The sequence below is a fragment of the Ovis canadensis genome, chromosome X (genome assembly GCF_042477335.2).
Source record: "Ovis canadensis isolate MfBH-ARS-UI-01 breed Bighorn chromosome X, ARS-UI_OviCan_v2, whole genome shotgun sequence".
In the NCBI taxonomy this organism is placed as follows: domain Eukaryota; kingdom Metazoa; phylum Chordata; class Mammalia; order Artiodactyla; family Bovidae; genus Ovis; species Ovis canadensis.
The window spans coordinates 10387900-10414211 of NC_091727.1; the positions used below are offsets into that span (position 1 = coordinate 10387900).

At 39.1% G+C, this 26312-nt stretch overlaps 2 protein-coding genes across 7 annotated transcripts in view; one reads left to right on the forward strand and one right to left on the reverse strand.

The window, feature by feature from the left end:
* Nucleotides 1-26312, reverse strand: part of ARHGAP6 (Rho GTPase activating protein 6) — a 540556-nt gene that overhangs the window by 134720 nt on the left and 379524 nt on the right. The window lies entirely within an intron of this gene.
* On the forward strand, nt 2791-7513 carry AMELX (amelogenin X-linked). The gene is made up of 4 exons (XM_070292179.1): nt 2791-2844; nt 5291-5338; nt 6706-6750; nt 7028-7513. Exons 1-4 carry the CDS (start codon nt 2791-2793, stop codon nt 7511-7513), a joined length of 633 nt encoding a protein of 210 aa, XP_070148280.1.

The window sequence follows — 26312 nt, forward strand, 5'->3', positions numbered from 1 at the left end:
AGCAGTATCTGAGCATATAATGAGAATTTCCTTTATTGATTGAATAATGATAGACTCCTCATCAGCTACCTCTAATCAATAGTCACAAATTTTGTTTTTTTAAATATATTCATCTTTTTAAATATTCTTTTCCATTATGGTTTATCACAGAATATTGAATATAGTTACCTGTGCCATATAGCTGTTGCTGTTTAGTTGCTAAGCCATGTCCGACTCTTTGCGACAGCTCGCTCAGCTTGTCTATCCATGGGGTTCTCCTGGCAAGAATACTAGAGTGGGTTGCTATTTCCTTCTCCAATAAATTTTGCTTTTTTACTGATCACATTTTAGAACAAAATAAAAGTCCATATTCTTTACTAAGGTAGAAGAATAAAAAAATTTAATGGCTAGACTGGAGGTCCTCTCAGAATAGGGCTTTGGTGGTTGTTCAGGCAAAGGGGAGGCTGCTGTGAACATGGGGATAAGATAACTAAAAGGACAGTTAGGAGTCTCTGAAAGAAAAAAAAAAAAGAGTAAAACGGATTTGCTTATGAGAGAATGTGGGATTGGGCCAGAAGGATGTAGGTTAAGAAGGGCCATCATACTAAGAGAGGCTGAGCTGCTGTGTGGGGTGGGGAGCCAGGGTAATGCTTCCTGTGATATACATTTGTTTGCAGGAATTAAAATGTGTTTTTAAGTGTGTGGTGTGGTATGTGGTATGTCCCTGGCCTTGTCCTTCAAATCATGAGTAAAAAGTTTGGTTACTGGGAGAACCTTGAGTTCATGGTGGCTTGGATGGCAGATGGGTTACAGAATGAGGCCAAGGAGAAGGGTCTTTATCCTCTCTTTCAGTGGACACCAGAATGGTGATAAAGGTGATAAAGGAATTACCTTTATCACCACAAAGGTTGATAAAGTTTGGAGAAGGTGATAAAGGAATTTTCACAGGGAACAGAGAAAATATCTTCAATGGAAGTAGCAAAAAGAGCAGTGGTGATCCTGAAATTATAATTCCTTAGAGAATTGTTGGCAAGAGCTTTGGGATTTTACCAGAATGGAGATTTCAATCAATTTATCCTGATCTGAGGGCTGGGGAACCCTAAAGGACACATTGATTAGACTATAGAAACTCAACCATCTAACATTTTTTTGGTAAAGAACAATGTTATGTTCGTTAGAACCAGGGAACAGGCAATGACATGGCTGTTTCTTAATAGTAAATCTGAATATATCAGCATGTGCAGTCAACTCATTTGCTGACCTAAAAACAGACTGATGAAATTGTTTGCCTGTTAAACCTATTATTGCCTATAATGAAAGACTATATGCACTAATCACAACATACAGTCTTATATTTGATCACAGCTTCTAAAAGTCATGATGCAGGGATTTTTAGTTACACTCAACACATTTTTCCTTCAGAAACCTGATTGGTTGCTCTAGATGCTGTGAATGGTATAAAATGAGCTCTTAGTTGGAAGAAATCTAAAGAATCAAGCATCCCTGAGTTTCAGACAGAAACTTACTGAGTACGTGTGTTCAAAGGTATGTGGATTTTATTCATAATTTGGTATCCTTTCTATTGTACTTACTTCTTTTTCTGCATTTCATGTTCAAAAGATGCAAATGTGTTCTATATGTCTAATAACTTATGTTGTCAATATTCAGTTGCTTCTTCAGCTGGACCATGATTAAATTAAACTGATTACTTAAATGAATTGTTACTTTCCCATGCAGCAAAATGTTTGTCTATATTTCTTTAAATTTTAGGTCCAGAATCTCAAAGCACTTTTCAGGGCCAAATTTCACAGCGAAATATTTAATTACTTATCAATTAAGGCAAAAGTAAATTTTCACAGGCTGTGATACATTACTTTGAAAAACATTTCATTTAATTCCATCAAACAGAACCATCAGCAAAATGGTTTTCCTCATTAATGCAAACTTCAAAAAACAAAACAGATTTAGGAGGTAAAAATGTCAGTGTACTTCTCATAGCCTGCATTATTACACTCGATACTCATTTCCGATGCAAATTTAAGGCTTTTCTTCTGACAGTTCTCAAAGTTAGCCAGTAATTTGCACCACAAGGCAATGTATTTTAGGATGGCTTGTTTTGCTTCATGTTCCAAGGGTCTTATTTGTGGAATAATTACAGTGCAGTGTCAAACAAAAGGAAAATGTCATCATCTAAATATGGAATCTTTTCAATAAAAGCCATTCGACATTCAGAGAATAACAGGATATTAGCACCATCCTCTCCCCTCTCTTCAACCACATCTTTTGCTCCACATCTGGAGCTTAAGGATGTTACCTGAGGGTCTTAAGTCCTGTCAGTCAGAGCACCTGAAATTAAATTCCATTCCTTCCTTATTCTATTTTCTCGGATGACTGATCTTTAACAGTAGCAGTGCTCAGGTGGATGGTACCAAAACCAACGTTTCTGCGCCTCCTGGTTCTAACAGTATCAAATAGTATGCACCTTGATGATCTCAGTTTTAGAGTTAATTCTATTGTTAATCATTTTAATTATAACCTACATTTAGCTTCTGTTATGTCCCTAAAGCTTGTTCAGCTCTCAACCTAAATGAAAAACATCTTTATTACCACTATAATTCCAGAAATAATAAAAAGGGTTGAGAACTGGAATCATATAGGAGTGAAGTAATCTCACAAGAAATGGTCCATCCTTTTTATTAGCAACAGACTAATATAGATTTTTATGTGGGCTTTATGAAGCATTAATTATGTCCTTCTTTGAGAAGAGATAAGAAAAATGGGGGTTGACTTGTATTTCAGGGCTATCAAGAAATGGGGACCTGGATTTTGTTTGCCTGCCTCCTGGGAGCAGCCTTCTCTATGCCTGTGAGTAAAACCCCTCCTTCAAAAGTAAATGTCCAGCTTCACAAACTTGGAAACAAAAGTCTGCCCCACAGTGGGTAAGCGTTAGGGTTTAAAACAGTACATGATCAGATTTCCTCAAATGTCTCTATGCTTAAGAAACATTTTGAAGAGCTTGTTATAAAAAAATGGATTCCCAGATGTTTCTGTCAAAGATTCTCATTGAGTACAGCTGGGGTGGGGCCCAGGACTCTGTATTTTAACAAGCACCCCAGGAGATTCTATTGGAACAATTAGCCTGTAAATATCATCACCCATCTCTAGATGGAGGAAACTTTTGGAAGGGACCCTTGAAAGGCCTCCAGAGAAAGTATTCAACCAGCCTTAGGCAAATATTACAAAAATGTCAGTTTTCTCTACAATTCAGCTTTTCACAAGTGTCCAAATATTTTCCTGCTCCCTCATGTCCACTGCTGTTGACCTTCAGAGGGTAAGATTTAGGAATTCCTTTCTTGAACCATCTCCCTGTTCTAAGAGCCCTCATCCTTTTGGGTGTACCTGTTAAGTGAAGGACATCCGTGTGGTTGTCTGGAATCCAATCTATGCTCAATACATATGGATACATGTTATATTCAGATGTACCAAGGGCTGGGAGGTCTGACCAATTCTCTCTAAATACAGGTACACAAGAGGTTAGATCACATGCAGGCAAAGCAGTACCCATCTGTTTTTCAGTGGCCTAAAGAGCAGTTGATACAACCAGAAGCCAGCAAAGCTTGAATATCTGCCTCCTCTCTTCCTCTCTCACCCATAAGACCAAGATTCTGTGCTCTGCCTTCCTGAAATCTTGCATTGTGGCAATTCCTAGGTCCCTGAGGGGACCAGCATTGCAAATTCAGTCCCTTTTCCCGTCTTCAATTTAACACCCCTATTCTCTGAGGGCTTCTATCAAGAATATAGAGGAAAGGCAGTTAACTAAAAGGAAAACAATTCACACTCAGATGAGAGGAATAAACCCTCTTATGAAATTTGAGCATTTTAAAAGAACAGAGCCTTAATCAGCTCACAGTCTGAGGGGGATGGTCTGAAACGTCCTCCTCTCCCCCTTCCCCCCACCCCTCAAGGCCAACCAGAATTCCACAATGCAGGCATCAATCACTTGGCCTCCACTTTTGACAAGACAGACAGTCTTGGTTTCGATAATTATTCAGGTTGTTTTTTTTTATTTTGAGCTTCAAAATTTTTCTACCATAGAAACATTGACAGAATCATACAAAGATGACAGAATAATAAAAAGGATCAGCCAAAACTTCATAAATCAACTCTCATTTCCCATGTGATTTATACTGTTTCCACTGTACCACACCCATCTTGTTTTCACATGCATTGATTCACACGTAGTTGTTTCTTTTGTTGCTGCTCATGTGTTATTTACTTAGCATGCCAATTATGAGTAATATCTTTTACTTAAGCACATAGCCACCTCCTGATCTATAAGGGAATGTTCATGAGACAATTCTCTTCTTGCTGGCATTTTGTAATTGTGTAAGAAAAACATACCCTTCTCCCCAACTTGGAGTGAGTTTTGAGACAAGGAATATTGCCTGCCATATCAGTAAACAAAGGATGTCACAGTCATCAGTGATTGCAGCCCCCTTCAGGGTGAGCTGGTGAGCCCTAGGGGACCTCAGGGAGGAAGGAATACCTGCCATCTAGAAGCCATCAGATTGCAGTCACTCCCGAAAGTGAGCCCTGAGGAAGCTTTCAGGAAAGGCGAACACAGGACGCTGGCCCCAGATAGCTGAGCTGCAGACCAAAGGAATGATTTCAGTGAGCCCATACTCCTCCCCCTGCCTGTATACAGAGAAAGCACTACAGATATCTGGTTTTCTTTCATTAACAATACTCTTTTGACATTCAGTCTACCTGCCCTTTGTTACAAAATTCTTATATATCCTGGCTCCCCACCATCGCCTCCTCGGAGCAGTTCTCTCTGGGTAACTTGAGATGTTGCCTCCTGGTCTTGAAGTCCTAAAACTCCCGCTGAAGAAACTATAACTCTCAACTTTTAGGTTGTGAATATTTTTTCAGTAGACAGCTTCATCAAGAAATAAAATGATGGGTGGGCTAGAGTAACACTGATTGACTACATGGACGGAGAGGTGTCTGAAGATCAGGGGAGGATAAATGCGTGCTGGTTTCTGTTCTTAGGACATCTAGCTGTTCTGGACCTCTTTAAAATAAGAGGGCTCCTCTCCTACACAGGGCACATGTTCAAACTAAAAGTAGACCTCAAATATATTCTGCACTATATAGATTTTTTAAAAGTAGCTGCAGTCTCTCCTAATGTGAAAATTGCATATTGACTTAATCTCTTTCCCTCTCTCTCTCTCCCCTTCTTTCTCTCCCCCTCCCTTTTCTCTTCCTCTTTATCATTCTTTTTCTTCTCCTTTCCCCCTTCCTATAAAAGCTACCACCTCATCCTGGGCACCCTGGTTATATCAACTTCAGCTATGAGGTAATTTTTCTCTTTACTAATTTTGACCATTGTTTGAGTTAACGATGCCCTGGGCTCTATAAAGAATAGTGTGTTGATTCTTCATTCGAGATGTTTCTCAGTCCCACTTTTTCAGTTCTCACTACCAGCTTCCTGGTTTAAGCCCTGGTGGGTCATCCCAAGCCTTCACTGCCCCAGAACCCTCCTACCTGGCCTCTCTGACTCAGTTTCTCCTCCTTATATGGCTATAAAGTTTATCTCCCATGAACTACCATTCAGGGGGACTGCACGGTAGGGCAGAAATGAACTCTGGCTGAACAGCTTTGTTCTATCCCAGCCTGTAAAACATGGGGAATCAGGTAAGATATTATTTAAGATCCTTTCCAGCTGGAAAACTCCCAATTCTAAGATATTCACACTCTGTGTATCTCCCTCATTTGTCCTTACTGAAATATTAGTGACCAAGTGGTCTGTGAGAGCAATGGAAAGCATGAGATTTCTGGAAATTGGGTTTGAGGCTCTCCTCACCCCCATACTTACCATGAGACATTAGGTCAATCATTTTCTCTCTCTAGAACTTTGGTTTCCTCATCTGGAGAAGGGAAATAATGATAATACCCTGCCTTCAAAATATTGTTTGGGGAGCAAAATAGTTATGCAATATCAAAGGTGCTTTGTTACGTATGACTTGAGCAAAGTTAATAATTGTTTATTGTATTGATATCAAATACTGTACTACTATCTGAAGGAGTCGCTGGACCTGGGGTGAAACAAATACATACTGCTTAGAAAGAAGGAAAAATCTTACTTCCTTCATAGGTTCAAATGACAATTCATGTGTTTGTTTACTCATACAAACTGAGGAAAAGTGTTAATAAAAATTTGAGGCAAGATTTTCTGTTATATCTTAAAAGGATGACATATGTGACCTGAAAACCTGTGTTTCTAGTATGAGGGACAGTGTTTCTGCCTCTTTTATTTTTTTTTCATTGCTACATCACATCAAAAAAGGATATAATTAAAATTATATCACATTAATTTTCTGTTTTTTTCTCTTGTAAAGAAGAGCAGGAGCTGAGGAATTAAACAGACTTACAGTTTTTATAATCTCAGTCAAGCTCATGAGCCTCTAACTCTCCATGACCTTGTCTGTAAAAGTGAAAGTGATGATACTTGCCTCAGAGTATCTAAGAAAACATGAAAAATGTGTGTGATGGCTGTAAGGTGGAACCTCACACATAGGAAGCACCTAACAAATGTCTACCTTATTGTTTCTTCCTCAGAACTCCTATTTTCAGGGTATCAGTATTGACGAGACTGCATTAGTGAGTCTATATTTCATGCAACTAAATTAAAACAAATGTATTCTAATCTCTCTTTCTCTTAAGGTGCTCACCCCTCTGAAGTGGTACCAGAGCATGATAAGACACCCGGTATGTAGATTTTTTTGGTTCTTTATTCCCTTAAAATATTAAGCATGCATTTCAATTCCCTTTTTAAGTGAGGCAACATATCTATGCCACATATAGACACTAATGGGAACTCTAGTTGGTAAGCGGTCAAATCTGTATACACAGTTAGAAATTCTTGCACAGGAAAAGAAAATTGAGTAAATATTAATATTGCCATATTGACAAAGAAAACATTGCTGCTTCTCCAGTTGGAAGTCAATGGAGCTGATGGTAAACCTGACTCTTTGTTTCTCACCAGTACCCTTCCTATGGTTACGAACCCATGGGTGGATGGCTGCACCACCAAATCATTCCCGTGGTGTCCCAGCAGACTCCCCAGAATCACGCCCTGCAGCCTCATCACCACATCCCCATGGTGCCAGCTCAGCAGCCCGTGGTCCCCCAGCAACCAATGATGCCAGTTCCTGGCCAACACTCCATGACTCCAACCCAACACCACCAGCCAAACCTCCCTCTGCCCGCCCAGCAGCCCTTCCAGCCCCAGTCCATCCAGCCGCAGCCTCACCAGCCCCTGCAGCCCCTGCAGCCCATGCAGCCCTTGCAGCCCTTGCAGCCCCTGCAGCCCCAGCCACCCGTGCACCCCATCCAGCCCTTGCCGCCACAGCCACCTCTGCCTCCGATATTCCCCATGCAGCCTCTGCCCCCCATGCTTCCTGACCTGCCTCTGGAAGCTTGGCCAGCAACAGACAAGACCAAGCGGGAGGAAGTGGTGAGTATACCTTGAAGTCACTACAACACTTATGAAAATGGTCAAGTGAAAATGGCCCCCCAGAGATTGAAAATCTCTCACAGTCCAAGGCCTACAGTTTCAGTAGCTCCAGCTCCAGCTCAGTGATTCGGTTAGTCCAAGTATGTGCTGTAAGTTTATATTATAAATGAGTTCATCTATATGGCTTATAATTAACACAATAGCTTTTATGGTGGGTTTAAACTCCGTAATTACTTTGAATTCCTACCAGAATATCTATTATTGAAACCTGCTAATTTTACAGACAGTACTATAAGGGAACATTAGTTCTTTTTATCTTTCAAAGGTTTGACCAGCAAGAATAGGCTAGAATTGAACTGGAGATTTCTTTTTAAAGGGTAATTTTTGCCAATGAGGGGATGCAGATATTTGAACAGGTAGGTGGGAGGTCTCTTTAAAAACCTAAAGGAAAATTACTTGTTTAAAGTGGTTTTTAATCTAACTTGGAGGAAGCTAAAGAGGACAGATTGCTAGATTCCTTTTCAGCGCTGGGATTCTGTAGATTAAGCTTTTAGCAGTAAGTCTTCACAGTAAAGGACAAAATATCCTTTCATTACAGAAAGCTCTTTCCCACTCTTCCAAGTGAGTGGGAAATAGTCAATAAGCGAGCCTTATCCATATATATAAACCCTCACTTTTGTGTATGAGATTATGTAATTCTTCTGTATGTAAGTCTTCAAATGCAATTCCAAGCTATAAATGTTATTAATGATTTTCTACTGAGAAGGTGAGGGGTGGGGTAGAAATGACCTGGATGGGGAGCTAGGATACCTGGGTTCCAGTTATAACTCTGCACCCAAAAAGGAGATGCTGTTTAACAAGTCACTTCAACTATATGGGTGTTTTCCCTTTAAAATGAGAGGAAGTAACTAAATCAGATAACTTTCAAGCCTTTGTCTAAGAACAAATCCCATAGTTTCCCAATAAAAATTCTATGTTATATAAGGCTTCAAAATTATGGGCATATTTGTGGAGAATACAGGCATATTTGTGCAAAATATGGAGCATATTTGAAAAATGATTGTATCCCAAATAATCTGGTGCCTACAGTTGATTATTCTAGTCTAAGGTACAGGTTACCTCTTTGTATAGAAAATGTGTTTATCTCAAAAAAGTGCATTTATCTCTTTATTAATAATTAATGTCATGAACTTTATAAACCTTGCCAGAGCGATTCAAGGAAAGGTGATTTGGGGTAGGTAGTTTGAACTCTCTAAAATTCCCATCTAAAATTAGAATTATCTTAAGAAAATAAAGTGATGAGTTCAGAAATGACCATACAGAAAGTACTCAACAAAAGATAGCAATTGTTATTTTATTATTCAATAATTGTTTTAAGTATTCTGAAGGCAGGGGCCTCCATCCTGACACCTCATATCTAATGACTATGAGACAACAAAGAAAGTTTGAAAATTACAGAGTTCAACTTCAATGGCTATAATATTGTTTTGGCAAAATTGAACCCATATTTGTTACTATAAATGGTACTCACAAAGAATATTTGTAAATTGTTCTACTTGCTTCTTTTGCAATTTTTTTCCAGGATTAAAAGATCAGAAAATGAGAAGAGACCTGAAGTAAATACTTCAGTTGCTTTCAGAAAGACACAAGAACACAAAGATTTTTTCCTACCACCACCTTACTTAGTAAATTCTGTAACTAAAAATAAGCAAACAATAAAAAGTTTAAAAAATCATTCCTGATTTTGTGCTGAATTAAACTTAACATTTCATGTAACTGGAAAGAAGATATTATAAATGGATCTTCTTGAATAAGATAAGAACTGCTCATTTACACCTACAAATTGACCATTCTGCAGGCAAATGAGGACTATATTTCTTTTTAGAGACAATTTAAATTACACCATCTCAAAACTTTAAAAAAAAATAGGAGTTTATATAGTAGTTGTAGTAGTTGGTAGTGTGAAAAATTATGAAGAAGTATATAGTCACTGAGCCAGAACAAAATGTTGTTGTTCAGCTGCTCAGACATGTCCAGCTCTTTGTGACCCCATGGATGGTAGCCCACCAGACTCCTCTATTCGTGAGATTTCCCAGGCAAGAATGCTAGAGTGGGATGCCATTTCCTCCTCCAGGGAATTTTCCCAACCCAGGGATCTAATGTGCATCTCCTGCATTGGCAAGAGAATTCTTTACCACTGAAACACCTGGGAAGCCAGAACCAAATGAGGGGAAGTTTATATGAAGAATTCTTTACATTAAAAAGATAAGCTTTTCTGAAATGTTTATATTACAAGACAAATGAAAACTTGGAGCACTGGCTTTATACTTCACACCACATTAGTAACCAAAATCTGGTCTTTTGATCTCATTCTACTGAAAGCAATTTTTTGATGAAATTATGTGATACATAAAATAATGTACTGAATTTTAAATATTTGAGGTATTTTCCTAAGAAAACTTATATTAAATGGAGCTTCAAATAGGGAATCACAGTGGTTTTATATACAAGTCATTTCTTTCACTTCATAATCTTTAAGATGATAAATTCTACTGTATAGTCTTCAAAATGTTAACAGATGCATAAAATGGACTCAATACAGCTTTACTTTCCCATTTATATTTATATTTGAATTCCTTTTTCCTCCTACACCCAAACAGAATTGTAAACAGTTTTTTTAGTGTTTATATTACACAATACCCACAGTAACTTTATTCTAATACCTTTAATGATTAAGGCCCCTTAATCATTTTCTGGAATGAATAAACATTACTGGGAGGGTGTCAATATTCAAGCAAATAACCTGATTTTAAAGAATTTAGAATAAATAAAAAAGTCAGAAAGAAAGCTTTTAATCAACTGACATAGGCCAATTTTAATCAATTTAGTATGTATTTATTAATCACCCTCTAGGGTAAAGCACTATTCCATGTCCTAATAAAAATGGTAAGTCCCCATCCTTAAGCAATCTAGAATCTACCAAAGGGCTAAAATAAGCTCACAAATAATAATAAGAGAAAGCCTAATAGTGTTAAGACCATGGCAGAAGTGTAGTCAAAATGCCTTGGCAAATATGAAACAAAGTGCTAGTCACTCAGTCATGTCCAATTCTTTGCGACCCCATGGACTGTAGCCCGCCATACTCCTCTGTCCATGGGATTCTCCAGGCAAGAACACTGGAGTGCATTGCCATTTCTCTCTACAGGGGATCTTCCTGACCCAGGCAGATAGTTTTCCTCACCACTCGGTCCTTGTTGGCAGTGCTGGAATTAATCCCAGCATCAGGCTTTCCACAAATTCAGGAGGGAGGAGCCCCCTCCCCTGTCCCATAGAACAAATGCTCACTCCTCCACTTATGGCATCAGTTACTATAAAATACCATATCCACACCAAATGTGGCATCTGTTTCCCTCATTAGTGATTGGTTTAGGGATTGGTTGTATTGGGAGCTGAACAATGAATGAGGCTGAAAGGGAAATCTAATAGGAGAGGCAGAGCTTCTGGGAAAAAGAATTACCCTCTAATTAAAACTGTGTACCTAAGTTGTTACTGAGCCTGTAAAGCAATTATCCTTCAATTAAAAAATAAATGCATTAAAAAAGAAAACTGTGTATACACACGCTAGGGAAAAGTGCTCTTCTGTCTTTGGATCTATTTGTTTGAGAATGTGATGCCTGGAGTTGTGTCTGCCATCTTATAACCAGGAGGGACAAGTAGAAAGGCAGAAACTCTCTAGGTCTTCAGTGCCCCTGAAATAACCAACCTTAGAACCATCTATCTCTAGGTGAATGACGCACTCTATTTCCATGCTAGTGTCTTTCAATTGTGGGTCATAATTGATTAGTGGGTCATGACATCGACATCAAGAGCCCTGTCATTTATGTCATGCCAGCAAACTTTCTCTTCCAACAATGTGATGCTTATATGGCCAGGACTAAGGAGAATTGTTTTGTCAATGACTTTCCTGAAAAAAAAAAATCCAGTAGAAAGATAGAAATATATATACTGGTATAGTCTCCAAAATATATGCCCCGACCACACTTTGTCTTCCACAACTCATGAAAATATTGCTATTATGTTTATTCGTACTGAGAAACATTTTCAGGATATAAGGAATGATGTTACTTGAAAACTATGTGTGATATTGGAAAGAACACAAAATTTCAAACCAGACAGGAGTTGCTTTCAAGTTTTCTGATATAAGAGGATTCTCTATTTGGGAAAGTCACTGACAAAATTATTCTTGTCTTATAATAATTCAAATTATATACATATATTCAAACCACATATTTGAATTACAGGGAAAAGTTCAGGCTCTGGACTCTGAAGATTGCTCACTATGGAATGAGGTATACTGCGTAAGTGACAAGAAACTGAAACTTCTGTATTAAATGCCCAAACATATGTTTTAATAAACCATTTTCTGGAGAAGGAAATGGCAACCCACTCCAGTATTCTTGCCTGGAAAAGTCCATGGACAGAGGAGCCTGGCGGGCTGCAGTCCATGGGGTTACATGACTGAGCACGTGTGCATGAGGGTGGAGGGTGATGGGTTGGTAGCAATAAACTGGTAGAACTAAAAAAAATAAATAAACCATTTTCATCATAGTCTTCTATAATGGACATGCATGTTAACCACAACATAGGATCTGTTTGATGATCCAGAATCAGACTTATGAACATCCATCAATGAAGCGAGATGTCTTGGAAATTCCGAAGCAATAAAGCTTTCATGCCTGTTTTAATTGCCTGATATTACTAAGTCAGTCTAATCATTCCTTCCTGCTCCAGGCAATTCCTTCTTTTTGTTAGTGTATTTTACATCTTCTAATGTGTAGGTTACTTTGTATACATTTTCTTCCTAACAAAATAAAGTGCACTGACCTTTGGATTGTTACTCTGGAAGTTCCAGTCATTTTGAGATTATTTAATTTCCTGATTGCCTATCTGTGGCAGATGACTGTAGTCGACAACCTACATGTAGATATGTGTGGCTACCTAGTGTAACACAAAGTATCACCATGTAAAACTTACACCACATACTTTGTAAGTATCACCACGTAATACTGACAAAGCTGATGTAAATTAAATAAAAAGGAGCACTTATAATTCATTCAAACTCAAGCTTAGTTGCCCAGTGTTGTATGTTTTTGAATAAAATATGGAAGAAAAATCACTAGATAATAATGACTAAGAGTCAAAGTATAGGCTGAAATAAATAGCAACACTGATCATAAATACACTAATAAACACAAGCATATATAAAAACTTCTTAAATCAGCAAAAAAGAAACACAAGAGTATATTATTGTCAAGGGTGTGCTATGTCTTTGAAATTAAGCTAAAAATACAGATGAAGTTGAGTAGATAACCTCAAGGAAATTCTCATCTCACCATAACCACTCCCATGTCACTAATACATTTAAAAATCTGTTCTGCTCTCATTCACTCCTTGTTGGTGAGGGTTTCAATATCCATAACTTTTCCAGGGTGCAAATATATGTCTAGGAATTACCCAAAGAGAGTCATCAAAATGTACGGTAAGACATGTTCAAAGATGATGATTATGTATTCTACTGAGAACCTGCATCTCTCTGAAATTTGTCTATATGTATCTGAAGGAATTATGTGGCAAAAAGTATCTCTAGAAGAAAATTTATTAGTGGAAAAAAATGTGATAAAGTAAAATTGAAGACCAAGACTGTATATCAAATGTGACTATTACATGTAACCATAACATGTAAACAGGGCTTCCCTGGTGGCTCAGACCATAAAGAATCCGCCTGCAATGTAGGAGACTCAGGTTTGATCCCTGGGTGGGGAAGATCCCCTGGAGAAGAGAATGGCAACCCACTTCAGTATTCATGCCTGGAGAATCCCATGGACTGTAGCCTCAGACCTTGCGGTCGCAGAGTTGGACACGACTGAGTGACTAACACTTCACTTTTCATAATGTGTAGATAATTTGAACACACATATATAAATGTGTGTAGAGAAAAACTAGAAGGAAGATACATCTGTTTGTATGAAGATCAAATTTTTCTACAAAAATATAATAAATTCTGTAATCAAGAACAAATTTAATTTATAAAGTTTGTTTTCCCTTCTTTCTGCTTCAATTCAGACACACCTCCTTCCTTCAGTTCCCTTTGATGTGAGTTTTGGATCTTGGTGAGTCCCCTTCAGGTAAATTCCCAGCAGAAATCAGTTAATATGTACTTGATTTTTCAGAGAAATATTTGGACCAAAGAAGGGTGAAAGGAAAGGGGCAACTGGCTTTAGCAGGAACAAAAATGAATAATACAATCAAACAACAAAGAAGATATGAGCATTATAAAGTTAAGGAAAAGGAATTTAGAAACAACAAAAATAAAGTAAAATAGAAATGATCACCAAAGCAGCTCCTACTGAAATTCTATCAAAGATTAGCTGGATTCAAAGAGCAGGCAGGTCAAAGAGAAAACTCAATGTCTTAAGTCCTAAACCCTTAAAGAGAGGAGGCTTGTGATAACTTCAAATTAAATGAGTTGGTTCTCTTTTTGATTCAAATAATACCTAAGCTACTACTGACTTAAAATTAGCCAATTATCTAATTTTACTTTGGGGCTTCAAATGGTTATAATGTATATTTTTCTCTCCTATGCTTAATTACATCGGGTCTGAATCATCTGAAGAGTTCAACCTCAGTCAATACCCATTCTAACTAACCAGAAAATACTCACAGTTCACTTATTAGAAAGGGCAAAAGAAGATGCAATTTAACATGCTAAATTCTAGGCTCTATTTTCATAACCCCCTATTTTTTATGGGAAGTTTGGTCTTATTAAATTGAAAACAATTTGAAAGAAAACCCAAGATTGGCATCTTAAATTCATGAGTAATGCTTATTACTCCTTGCCAGATATATGGCTCTTGGATAATAAGCTATTTGGAAGGCAAGAGTCCTTTAACAATGCTGCGCAGCAGCAAAATTAGAATAAAAGTGTAAGACCCATTATTATAATATATGCATTGTTAGCATGCAAAGAGGATGGGAAATGAAAGATTACCTGGAAGTAATCATCACTTAGTTAGAAAGAGTAATAGTTGTCACATTTTACAAATCAAAATTTAGGGTGATAATATAATAGAATATTTAAAATCAAAGACATATGCTGACTGGTAATGATGTTCTACACTTGGCACTGTTCAGTAAAGATCCTCATGTGGTTATTCAATTTTTTTTTAATGAAATTAAATCTAAAATTCAGTTCCTCAGTCACATGAGACATGTGTGGCTAGTGGCTGCCATATTGGGCTGCAGAGATGCAAAACATTCCGTTTACCAACCAGAGTTTTACTAGGCAGTGCCGCTCTATATACTGCCTCTTGAGGTAGAAAAGCAACTCCTAGGAATTCGAAGATTTTAAACAAAAGATGAAACAAAAAGACTTGCTGGTTAAAACTGAATATCTCAACTATCCATTACAAGTCATTTTCCAAGCACTCCAGGAAATACAATCTTGTATGGGAATTTTCTAAGAACCCTAGAAACACCCTTCTCTTCCTGAGGTTGAATCACACACTCCAAAATGGTTTCCCTTCTGGTGTTCTTTTAAAATAGACAAATCCAGAGTTCCACTAAATTGATTTTTCTGCTTGTAACAGACACTTTTAGTTCCAAAGAAATGGTCATTTATTTTCAGTCCTCTACCAGCCACATCCACACTGGCGGTAGAAGGCAGGGGCTGCCCTTGACCTAGGGTTTCACTGGAATTAGGCCAAAGTGTAAGCTGATGGAAAGATAAAGAAAAAAATAACAAACTTTCGTCCATCCCTGAGAGTGGCTGACTGCCTGTAAGCGTTGCAAAATATTTACATTCTTTTCTATTTTGTGGTTCAAACTGACAGCACAACATAGCATAAATGGGTACCTGCGTGCTTGAGAATACACACACCGACAGACACACTTACATGTCCACGAAGTTTACCTCTAGTAAAAGGACATATGCTATTTGAACAATCTGAAATTTAAAATAAAACTTTTCTCCATTCCAATCATTTAGAGACTCTATGGCTATTGTACTAATTATCATTATCAAGGCATAATATACTTCTTTCAATACAAAAATACAAGGGGAAAAGGTCAAGTTGCTCATTTTATTTACAAACAAAGTCAAGTTGACCACTTCCTCTCACAACTCAACACAAAAACACTGACTTTTCTCCCAAATCTGAAGTTTGCCCCTTAGCAATAAACAATTGCGGAAAAGACTGAGTTTAAGGCCAAGGCTTTAAAAAGAATACAAAATAGCAAGGAATTGTATTGATTTTTCTTAAAAGGGATTTGACTGTGGCTTAACATGGGGATCACAAGAGAAAAATGATTTCAACCAATTTCCTACATTTCCAGAACATAGTGGCCTCTAGCTGTGTTCCACATTGCTTTAATAAAACAGCCATTAGCCTGTGTTTGTTGTGAATTCTTGTTAATTTGAATTTTTAGTTGTTGTTTTGTGATTTGCCTTATAATTCCCTTTGCTCTCATCTGGTCTAGAGCCTTATCACTAGGGAGTCACTGGCTGAAATTTACTTATTCCAAAACACTTCCCTGCTGGGAAGAATTCATCCTGTCTTCATCTGAAACATCTGATTCTTCTAGAAATAAATAACACTTGAGAAATAAGATGGGCTTCCCTGGTAGCTGGAACAGTAAAGAATCTGCCTATAATGCAGGAGATGCGAGTTCAATCCTTGGGTCAGGAAGATCCCCTGGAGAAGGGAATGGCTAGCCATCTAGTCTATCTGAAACACCTGGCTCTTCTAGAAACAGATAATGCTTGAGGAATAAGATAGGGCTGGGAGTGGTGAGGACAGAATAGGTTGAAGTGAGAGGAAAGAAATGGTCATTTAGGTCCCCAAATATCTCCCTCAATAAATCATGCCTGAATCACCCATCCAAAAAAAAAAAATCAAGATCAGTGAAGGCCCCTTACAAATAACAGGCCCTAGGGTCAACAAAAAATAGTCCAAGGTGCAGCATTTATTTTCTTTTTCTTAATCAAAAAAATTTTACAACAATGTTAACTATCTCCCTCAGAACAGCCAGATCTTGTTTTCCTCTTCAAAGAATTTTCCATGCTTCCAATTTGTCTGTGGAATGTGGGGGTCCTGGGGTCACAATCGTGACCTTGGCCTATCTGCTGTGGAAACTTGGATGAGTTTCTTGCCTCTCTGTGCCTCAATTTCTTCATCTATAAGTGGTACTAACGTCCATCTCTGAGTCCTTTTATGTCAACACGTTCTACCACTCATATTCAGAAAGGGGGAGCCTTCTCCTGGCTGTATAGACCCACAAAGGGGCCACTACACAGGTGGAAGCAGGGACTGAAACAGAATTTGAAAATATGAAAGCTTTCTCTGCCAAAGGCTCCAAAGTCAAACACAACCACCTCGTGTCAATGTGCCATCTCTGACTCAGAGCCAGCTGAACACCTCTCTCACGACGGCTATGTTCCACGGTCCCTGCCTTCTATCTGACACCCCCAGAGGCTGTTCTTCGCCACCTCTAAGGTCACTCTAAAGGCAGCAGGAGAGTAAATCCACCAGGAGGGCAGTATGGGCTCACTGGCGGCCACAGCATTAGAATTTCTCCCTCCAAATGGCTTCCTTTTACCTTCTTTGTAAGGCCTGGCCCCCGTATATAGCAACGTCCAACTCTGAACCTTTCCTTGTCACTCTGGCATTGGTCTCAGCTCAGCTAACTCCCCTCTAGGCATTTCTTTACCAAACTGTGTTTCTTTAGAGCAGGGGTACTCAACCAGGCTGCAGTGCTTTCTGGGGCACGTGTGGCAACGTCTGGAGTCACAATGCGCAGATGCAGATGGGCCTGAAGTGGTACTATCAGCGTCTAGTAGGGAGAGACCAGGGATGCTGCTGACCATCCTCAATGCACAAAACAGACCCCCACGACAAAGAATGATCCAGCCTGAATGTCAGCACTGCTCGTGTTGAGAAACCCTACTCTGGAAAAGAACACCAACATTGAGTCATGCTGTGTGTTCAAAACCTAACGTATAGAAAGAATGAGGCTCTGGACAAATGTCTGAGTCTGTATGCATTTTAAAAACATGACTAGAAAGTAAACCCAAAAACTCACATCTCAAAGTTAGCGAACTTGCTATAGGACCTCATACTAAAGGATTTTCACTTCCTGTATCAACTGCATCAGAAAACTCTAAACAGCTTGGGGAGTGACCAGGCTGTTAAAGAAAACGTGCAAGATGAAGAGATGGTCACTCTAGGATTAAATCAGCTGAGTTCTCTAAATCAAGGCAATTCTGCAGAAATTAGAATAGTTACTTGCTTCTTCTGAAGTTACATAAAAGTGGTTGTGTTAGCTGAGTAAGAAAGGAGGAGAAAAATAATCAGATCATTAGCCATTAGAATAAGCACTGAATTAGAGCTCATTTAGTTTGTTTGGGAAACATCTGGTTTTTAAATTTGCTTGAATTTGGCAGAATAACGAGATAAGTAGTTGTGTGCAAAGAGTGGGCAGGAATTTAAGATGCCTTAATTCTCATGATTTTCAGAACCATCAGTCTCCCAATATTTGATGAGTGAAGTTTTGATCACAAAATTATTACCAAAAACCTCTGACAACCATGGGAATATAAAGCAGTGTGATGTAAGTAAAGGAGACCTACTTTGATTGCGTGCAGACCTTGGGGAACCTACAATATTTGAGGGACTCAAGACACAGAACATCTTATCTGTCCAAATATCAAACTCAAGACACTCTTCCAAGTGTGATTAAGCCCCTCCCTCCTGGCCTCCACACACCAAAAATCAGGAGAATGGCCACAAACGAGCTTCAGCTCAATGCCTCCTCATCTGGAGACCTTTTCTTGTTGGTCCATACAGGCTGGAGCGCTCAGGCCTCGAGGTTTCCCAGAATATGTTGGGTGTGCCTCTATTTCAAGAAACTACTTGCTTCTACTTTGGTCTCTCTACTAACTGGTAAACTCCTTGAGGGAGATTTAGAAAAATATCTGGAGGCTCATCGGTATGCTTAATATCTACTCAAGGAACTGTCCTTTGCATTAAAAAGTTACCACACAGTCTTATAAAAGTAAAGCTAATAATAATAACATCAAACATTTACTGGGCTCTTGTTATAGTCTAGGCACTGTTCTAAGCACATGACATGTATTGGCTCCTTCAATTTTCACAACCTTATAGAGGAAAACTTGTCTCTGTTCTCAGTTTATAGATGAGGAGGTGTTCAAACATTCATCTTGAAAAAGAAATGAGGTATTTCTTAAAACACAAACCCTGTCCCATGTTTGATGAGTATCATTTAAAAGGGTAACTAATTTGTCATCTGCTCCTAGGATCCTAACTAAACCAATTTATATGACTAACAGCAAATATAAATTCAACTGATCAGAGTCATAAAGCTTGTCTCCTCTTGCCACTTAATTTTTCCTGCCCATTTGACCTCCCAGGGTTTTGATAAAGAGCTCATTGTAAAGGAAGCTCCAGAACTCTCAATCCGATAACGCCTCTGCAGTTGTGGTGAACCACCATACATGGGGAGGAAAGCTCTGCAAATATGGGCAAGTATCCCCACTCCAGGGCATCATTGCCATGGCAACCAGGAGAGAATTGTCCATCCCAGCTGTGAGTGTGAACCTGAGCATGAATGGCCCTCACCCTTTCCTTGGCTCCAAAAGGTGGATTGAAAACAAACAAACACAAGTCCAGACCTTATGGGAACAGCTAGGTGCTGTCTTTCATTGATTTGTTCAGAGAAAGCTACAGTGGGAACTAAGGACATGTAGAAAATTCAGGCCTTGACCCTACATTATCTTGCTTCCCAGGAGGCGCACTGAACTCATAGTCAACACACATGGAGAGGCCATCTCAAGTGGCATTCTAAAGTGCACTGAGAATGGTCAGAAGAGGAGGGTTGCTGACACACTCTTCTCAGGACATTAACTCAGAACTAATTGGCTGGCATACTTTCTCTACCCGGCACTTGATGTCCAGATTAAAATACACGAAAAGGTTCAGTATCTCAACAGCCTCCTGCATTGAAGCCTCCACAAGTCCTAGCTATTGAGGTGGCACTCCCAACTGGCTCCCCCACGGGGTGCTGACTAGGGAAGGAAATGTTTGTGAACTTGCATAGTGACATGCAGAAACCAACTCAGGCTCAGAAGGAAGATTCACAAAATCCAATGTTCTCCCCGTCATGAGGAACTTGGGCTCAACCTGGTTTCCACAGATATTTTGTTTTTAATCTGGAAATAGCCACAAGTGAGCAACTGCAAAATATTTTTTTTAATAGAAAAAACAGTGATGGATTTTTAACCATATTTACTGAACATTGCTTAAATGCACAATTCCTATCAGTAGGATTTTCGAAGAGAGTTGGAAAACAAAAGGGGATTTACTGCCTTTGTGGCTCATTTTCCCACAGGTAGAAGAAAACTGTGTTGGATGAACAGTGTTAGGTAGCTTGGAACCTGCACTCACTGCAGCCCAAGTTGATTTCTGTTATAGCTGCTAATACTGTAAATAACCAGAACTGCAGTATTTAAGTCTTTGCCCTTCTTTCAAAATGGATCATTCAACAGATTGTAAATGACGGTGACTTATGACAAATAAATTTTCTCCAAAAGTAATTTGGTTTTTAACAAATTAAATAATTGTCATATATTTACACTACTTTTAACAATATATAGATAGTGGCAATGTGCGCACAATAGAGAGGAAGAACTCCACCTATGATTTGAAGTAGATGGTCACGTAGTTTAAGGTAAGAGATGGCTGATCTGTAGGAAAGCCTGTGGCTTCACCTTCTTGGTGTTAAAAACATTCATCAAATAAGCTAATGTTTAATATGATACCCTCTGTTCCTTTAGGAAGGATTCAAAGAAACTTTTACTTGTAGCTATATAAAACCAACAAGTATCTAAGCTCTGTGAACACCTTTGGAATATTCTAAATTTTAGGTCTTTCTATGAAATCATAAAAAGCTGGAACCACACAAAACAAGGTTTGTACCAGAGGTTGCAAGCAGCAAAACCAAGGCTTTCTGCTTTGCTCCATCAGTTATCTGTCTTTGCCGCATGCAATAGTAGGACCACATTTTGAGGTTTCACATCACTACCCATTCTGCTTGTAAATGTCATAGAATCTTCATCCCCCATTGTATTGAGGGGAAGGGCAAGATTTGCCCTTTTCCTGAATTTTCATCATTATATGGCATCCAATGATCCAGACCCAAAGAGAAGCTCAAAAGCAAAGGTTCTACCACAGACTAGCCAGGTGACACTGCCATCATCAAATCTGCTCCTACATTCATTTTCTCTGTTTCAGAAAAATATTGCAATCAAAGGTCACCAAGATGCATGCAACACTAACAATATAAGCCAATGTGCATTGCTAAAGTCAAATTGCATCCATTTTTAAATACTGAAAAGACAGCCAAAAGGAAAGGTGCTGAAGAAATGGCAGATCCTTACTGAGATTTGCTTTACGTGTTCAATAAAAATATGAATGTCTTAGCAATGATATATAGCATCCCAGCCAGCCTGGCTTGAAGGCTCTGAACCTTCTCCTAAAGCAATAGGCAGAGACATCTGAAGTGTCATTTGAACCATCTGAACTTTGAAGCTGAAAGAGACTCAGGTGCTAGCACTGAGTTAATCCCTCCAAAGTGACTGCTTCTCTCACCCTTTCCTGCTTGTGTCTACCTTCCCCTGTTGCAGCTCCAGGACTATTACCTGATGAAGCCATCCACGATCTTTTTGGCTTGGGTCCTGCTGCACTTCAGGCAGGAGGCGCAAACACACAGCCTGAAATGTACACACCGTATCTTCTTACCTCTGCAGGGTCCTTACACCTCAGCAGCAGCAGCAGCTCCAGGCAGAACTGACCTCCCATCCTCCCCACGCAGAGCCCCTGGTCAGTGTGGGAACAGAGAAGGAGGCTGGAGACGGGGATACTGCTTGGGGAGCTGGAGGAGCCGGGCAGGCAGGCTCCCCAGCTGGAATGTGTAGCTAGAGGCCCTGGGAGGGAGAAGGCCTGGGGTCACTGTGATCCTCTGAGTCAGACACCCTGGGGAACTCTCAGCTCTGAAAGGCCTCCTTTGGCACACGAGGCGGAAAGGCACAGAGAAATTACTAGGGGGAAAGTTCTGAAAGTTATAAATCCGAGGTAAATGGTTACATAAATGGTAGAGGTGCAATATGAATGCTGGAGGGGGCACACCATTTACATGATATGCTAATTCATATATCTGATAAGGGACTTGGACCCAGAATATACAAAGAAATCTTACAGCTCAGTCATAAATAAACAGATAACCCAACTTTTAAATGGGCAAGCATTTCTCTGAAGGAAATATACAAATGATCAATAAGGATATGAAAAGAAAGATGCTTGACAGCATTAGCCATCAGGGCAATACAAATCAAAATCACGATGAGATACTCCATTACACCCACTCAGATGGATACAAAGAACTGTTGGCAAGGATGTGGAGAAATTGGAGCTCTCATACGATGCTGGTCTGAATGTAAATTCTTTGGAAAACAGTTTTCAGTTAACATTTCAAAATGTTAAATGTGAAGTTATCAAATGACCCAACAATTCCCCTCCTCACTATATGCCCAAGAAAAATGAAAATATTTATCCACACAAAAACTTGTACATAAAATGGTTCATGGCAGTATTACTTACAATAGCCAAAAAACTGGAACAACCCAAACGTCCATCAACCAATGAATAAGTAAACAAAATGTGACATACCTATACGATGGAATTACTCAGCCATAAAAAGGAAAGAACTGATACGTGCTGCAGTATGGATGAACCTTGAAAACATCACACTGAAAAAAGAAGCTAGACACAAAGATGATATATTGTATGATTCCAGTTCTATGTTGCTGCTGCTGCTGCTGCTAAGTCTCTTCAGTCGTGTCTGACTCTGTGCGACCCCATAGATGGTAGCCCACATGCCCAGAATAGGCAAATCTATAGAGTTGCAAAAGATTAGTGGTTGCCAGGACCCACTCCAGTGTTCTTGCCTGGAGAACCCCAGGAACGGGGGAGCCTGAGGCAGATGGGAAGACTGGGGGCAGCAATGACTAAGAGGCACAGGGTTTCTTTTGGGGCTGATGAAACTTTTGAAATTGATGGCAGTAGTTGTTGCAAAACTCTGACTATACTGTTAAATTATACCCGTTAAATGAATGAATTGTAAGGTATGTGAATTAAACCTCAATAAAGCTGTTTCATTAAAAAATGGAGTGTTAGCTCTTGCTTATTCCCATTCCACAACACTTCCCCAATTACACTGGGGTCCTCTGAGATCACCATGACTCTGGCAGGTTCACCTACGTGGCTTGCTAGGGGCCATGGTGAGACAGGGCTTCTGTCAAGCATGAGCTGTGACTCCTGGCCCCTGGCAAGTCGGGACCCTTCTCCTCAGCTTCCTTTCTAGGACACTGCTGCTAAGACTTCTGCTCCAGCTTCAGGGTTTGGCCCCTCTCCGCCCTCTCCTTCATTCCCTGGTGGTGACTCCCTTCCCAGCACACCCACGGTTCCCATTGGTGAGAGTCCTTCCAAACTCACACTTGCTCTGTTATCACATGGAGCCACCCTCTCCAAATACATGAGGCGTGACTTAAGCACAGTGGCCCCTGACAGCACAGTCACTTTTTCATAGCTGAAATTCAGTAGTTAATCGTTACTCTTCACCTTGTTTTTTCCTTGAAGAAAAAGGAGCTTTTTTTTTGGGGGGGGAGCATTTAAAAAAATAAGAGTATTGCCTCTACATGCTCTTGTGCATTTTTACAATTATAAATAAAAATGAAATTATCAGGTGATGCCAATGAGGCAACCACTTCAGTGAAGAGAAAAGCACAATGTTCACTGGGTTAAAGAGATTCAACATTCTTATATAATTTTATCATTCACAAAGAGAACTACATTAGAGTTACTGACATTTTAATTAATGATACTCATTATTATTATTATTAGTTTATTTCCATAGCCTTTATCTTTCCAAACTATTCTTGGGCACAATATGCCAGTGGCCAAGAACATCATTTTCTTCATGATAACTAGTTACACCCTGTCCCCTGCTCAAGATTTTGTTTGAATCAGAGCATCCTGATATTAGGACAAAAGTCTTAAGAGAAAGGTTCACAAGAGGCCCCAACTGACAATCATACACAGTGTTTGGAATTTATCACATTTTGGACCAATGTGTAATTTTTGCCTATTTGGATTTGTCGGAAATTTTTCAACCTTTAAAAGTCCTTAAAACTATTCATTTTTATCTAAATCAAAACTGCCATGAAGTCCCACCTCACATGGGTCAGAACGGCCATCATCAAAAAAATGTACAAACATTAAATGCTGGAGAGGGTGTGGAGAAAAGGGAACCTTCCTCTACAGCTTGTGGGAATGTACATTGGTGCAGCCACTATGGAGAACAGTATGGAGGTTCCTCAAACAACTAAAAATAGAGTTGCATGTGATCCTTCAGTCTCACTCTTGGGCATATATCCAGAGAAAACAATAATTTGAAAAGATGCATACACCCCAATGTTCACTGCAGCACTTTTCACAATATCCAAGACACAGAAACAAGCTAAATGCCCATCGACAGATGAATGGGTAAATAAGCTGCGGTGTATATATATAATGGAATACCACCAGACATAAAAAATAATGAAATAATGCCATTTGCAGCAACATGGATGGACCTAGAGATTGTCATACTAAGTGAAATAAGTCAGAAAGAGAAAGATAAATAACATATGCTATCAGTTACGGGTAGAATCTAAAATATGACACAAATGAAGTTATCTTTGAAACGGACTCACAGATATAGAGAACAGACGTGTAGTTGCCAACAAGGAGGGATGGATTGGGAGTTTGGGATTAGTGAATGCAAGACAACAACAAGGTCCTACTGTAGAGCACAGGGAACTATACTCAATATCATGTGATAAATCATAATGGAAAGGAATATGAAAAAGAATATATATATATATGTATAACTGAGTCACTTTGCTCTAAAGCAGAAATTAAACTCATTGCAAATCAACTATACTTCAGCAAAATAAATGTTTTAAAAAATTATTCATTTTTACAAGTTGGTACCACTGACCTCTGAAGAACATCGGTAGAGGAGAAGGCTTTCCCATCTGAGGATAAGCAAGGTTGCAAATGAATGTTCACAATAGACCCTGTCTGTGTTCATTCTGTGCCAAAATGTTCATACAGGCTTTTTCTCAAACACGTTTGAGTGCTGTGGGTAATAGATGTCATATAATAAAACTCAGAGGCACACGCTATGTTACTTTTTAAGGAAAAAAAGTGTGTGGGGGGGTGATCAAAGGGTTTAACAATTTTATTCACTGGCTGATATTCAGCGACTCTGAAAATTTGGCCACTGCTCAGGTTTGTGAATTTCTATGGAAAACGAACTGTGTTTGGCAAGCTTGATGAAATATCAAGCTGATAAAAAAATGTTTCATGCTTTCTCAAGACCTTATGCCACTAACTGTGTGGGATTGGAAAAACTGTTCAAATGTCAATTTAAATGTCACTTTAAACACTGTAAATAAATGATTTTCTATACCCATATCAATGAATATAATTCTGTTGATTTCAGACCATAACTTGAACTGAAGTTTCTTTGAGTTTTAACTAGGAAATGTTTCATGAAGAACATGAACTTCAGAGTAGACAAGTTGAGCTCAGTTGAGTTCTATTCAGAATCAGAAATGTTCATGCAATGCATTATTTTACACTGTGGAGAACTGACTGAAAAGTCAATTGACACAAAGGTTGTTAGGAAGCAGGTCCTGAACTCAAAAAGAAAGGAGTAGGCCAAAAGAAATAAAACATTATTGGAACAGTTCAAATCATTATGTAAAAGAACACTGTGGTGAATTCCGTTGCAGAGTTCATGACTCGTGAATATTATCTCCAAACCAGTCATCTCTGAGTTTTATAGAGTCGACTATCCAACTGCCTTCTTGACCCTTCCATCTGGTATCTCAGGGTCATCTCAAACTTCACTTATCCAATGCTGAACTCTTGACTTTCCTTTCTGGCAAATGTCTTTGTGCCTAAGCCTCCCATGTCTTAAGAGGTGTTTGTAAAGCATTTATCTCAGTGCCTGGCATGCAGATCTGCTCAGTAAAGGTTGATGACGATGATACTGATGATGATTGAGAGTGATGAAGATGATTTTTATGCACCCAATTAGTTGAGCCAGAAACCAAATGGTTTTTCTTAATTCTTTTCTTCACTTCATGCCCTACATTTAATCTATTCCCAGTTTCTGTCAACTCTGCCTTCAAAAAAAAAAAAAATCAGGAAACAAACCCCTCTTCTCCAACTCTGCTGTCATCATCCCACCTCCAGCCTCTATCATATTTCTCTTGAACAGCCTTCTAGCCAACCTAACCATGTCCACTCTTGCCCTTGCATGGTTCCTTCTTCCCAGAGGGGAACCCAGAATGATTTTCTTTCTTTTTTTTTTTTTTTTTCTTAAACACAAACCTTCATTACCAAAACACATATGGTGCTTGGGTCTGGAAGATTCCTTGGAGGAGGGCATGGCAACCCACTCCAGTATTCTCATCTGGAGAATCCCATGGACAGGAGAGCCTGGCGGGCTATAGTCCATGGGGTCAGTAAGAGCTGGACACGACTGAAATGACTTAGCATGCACCATACGGTGCTTATAATGTATTTATAAAATATGTTAAACATCCTTATGAAGTAGGTACTATTATTACTTC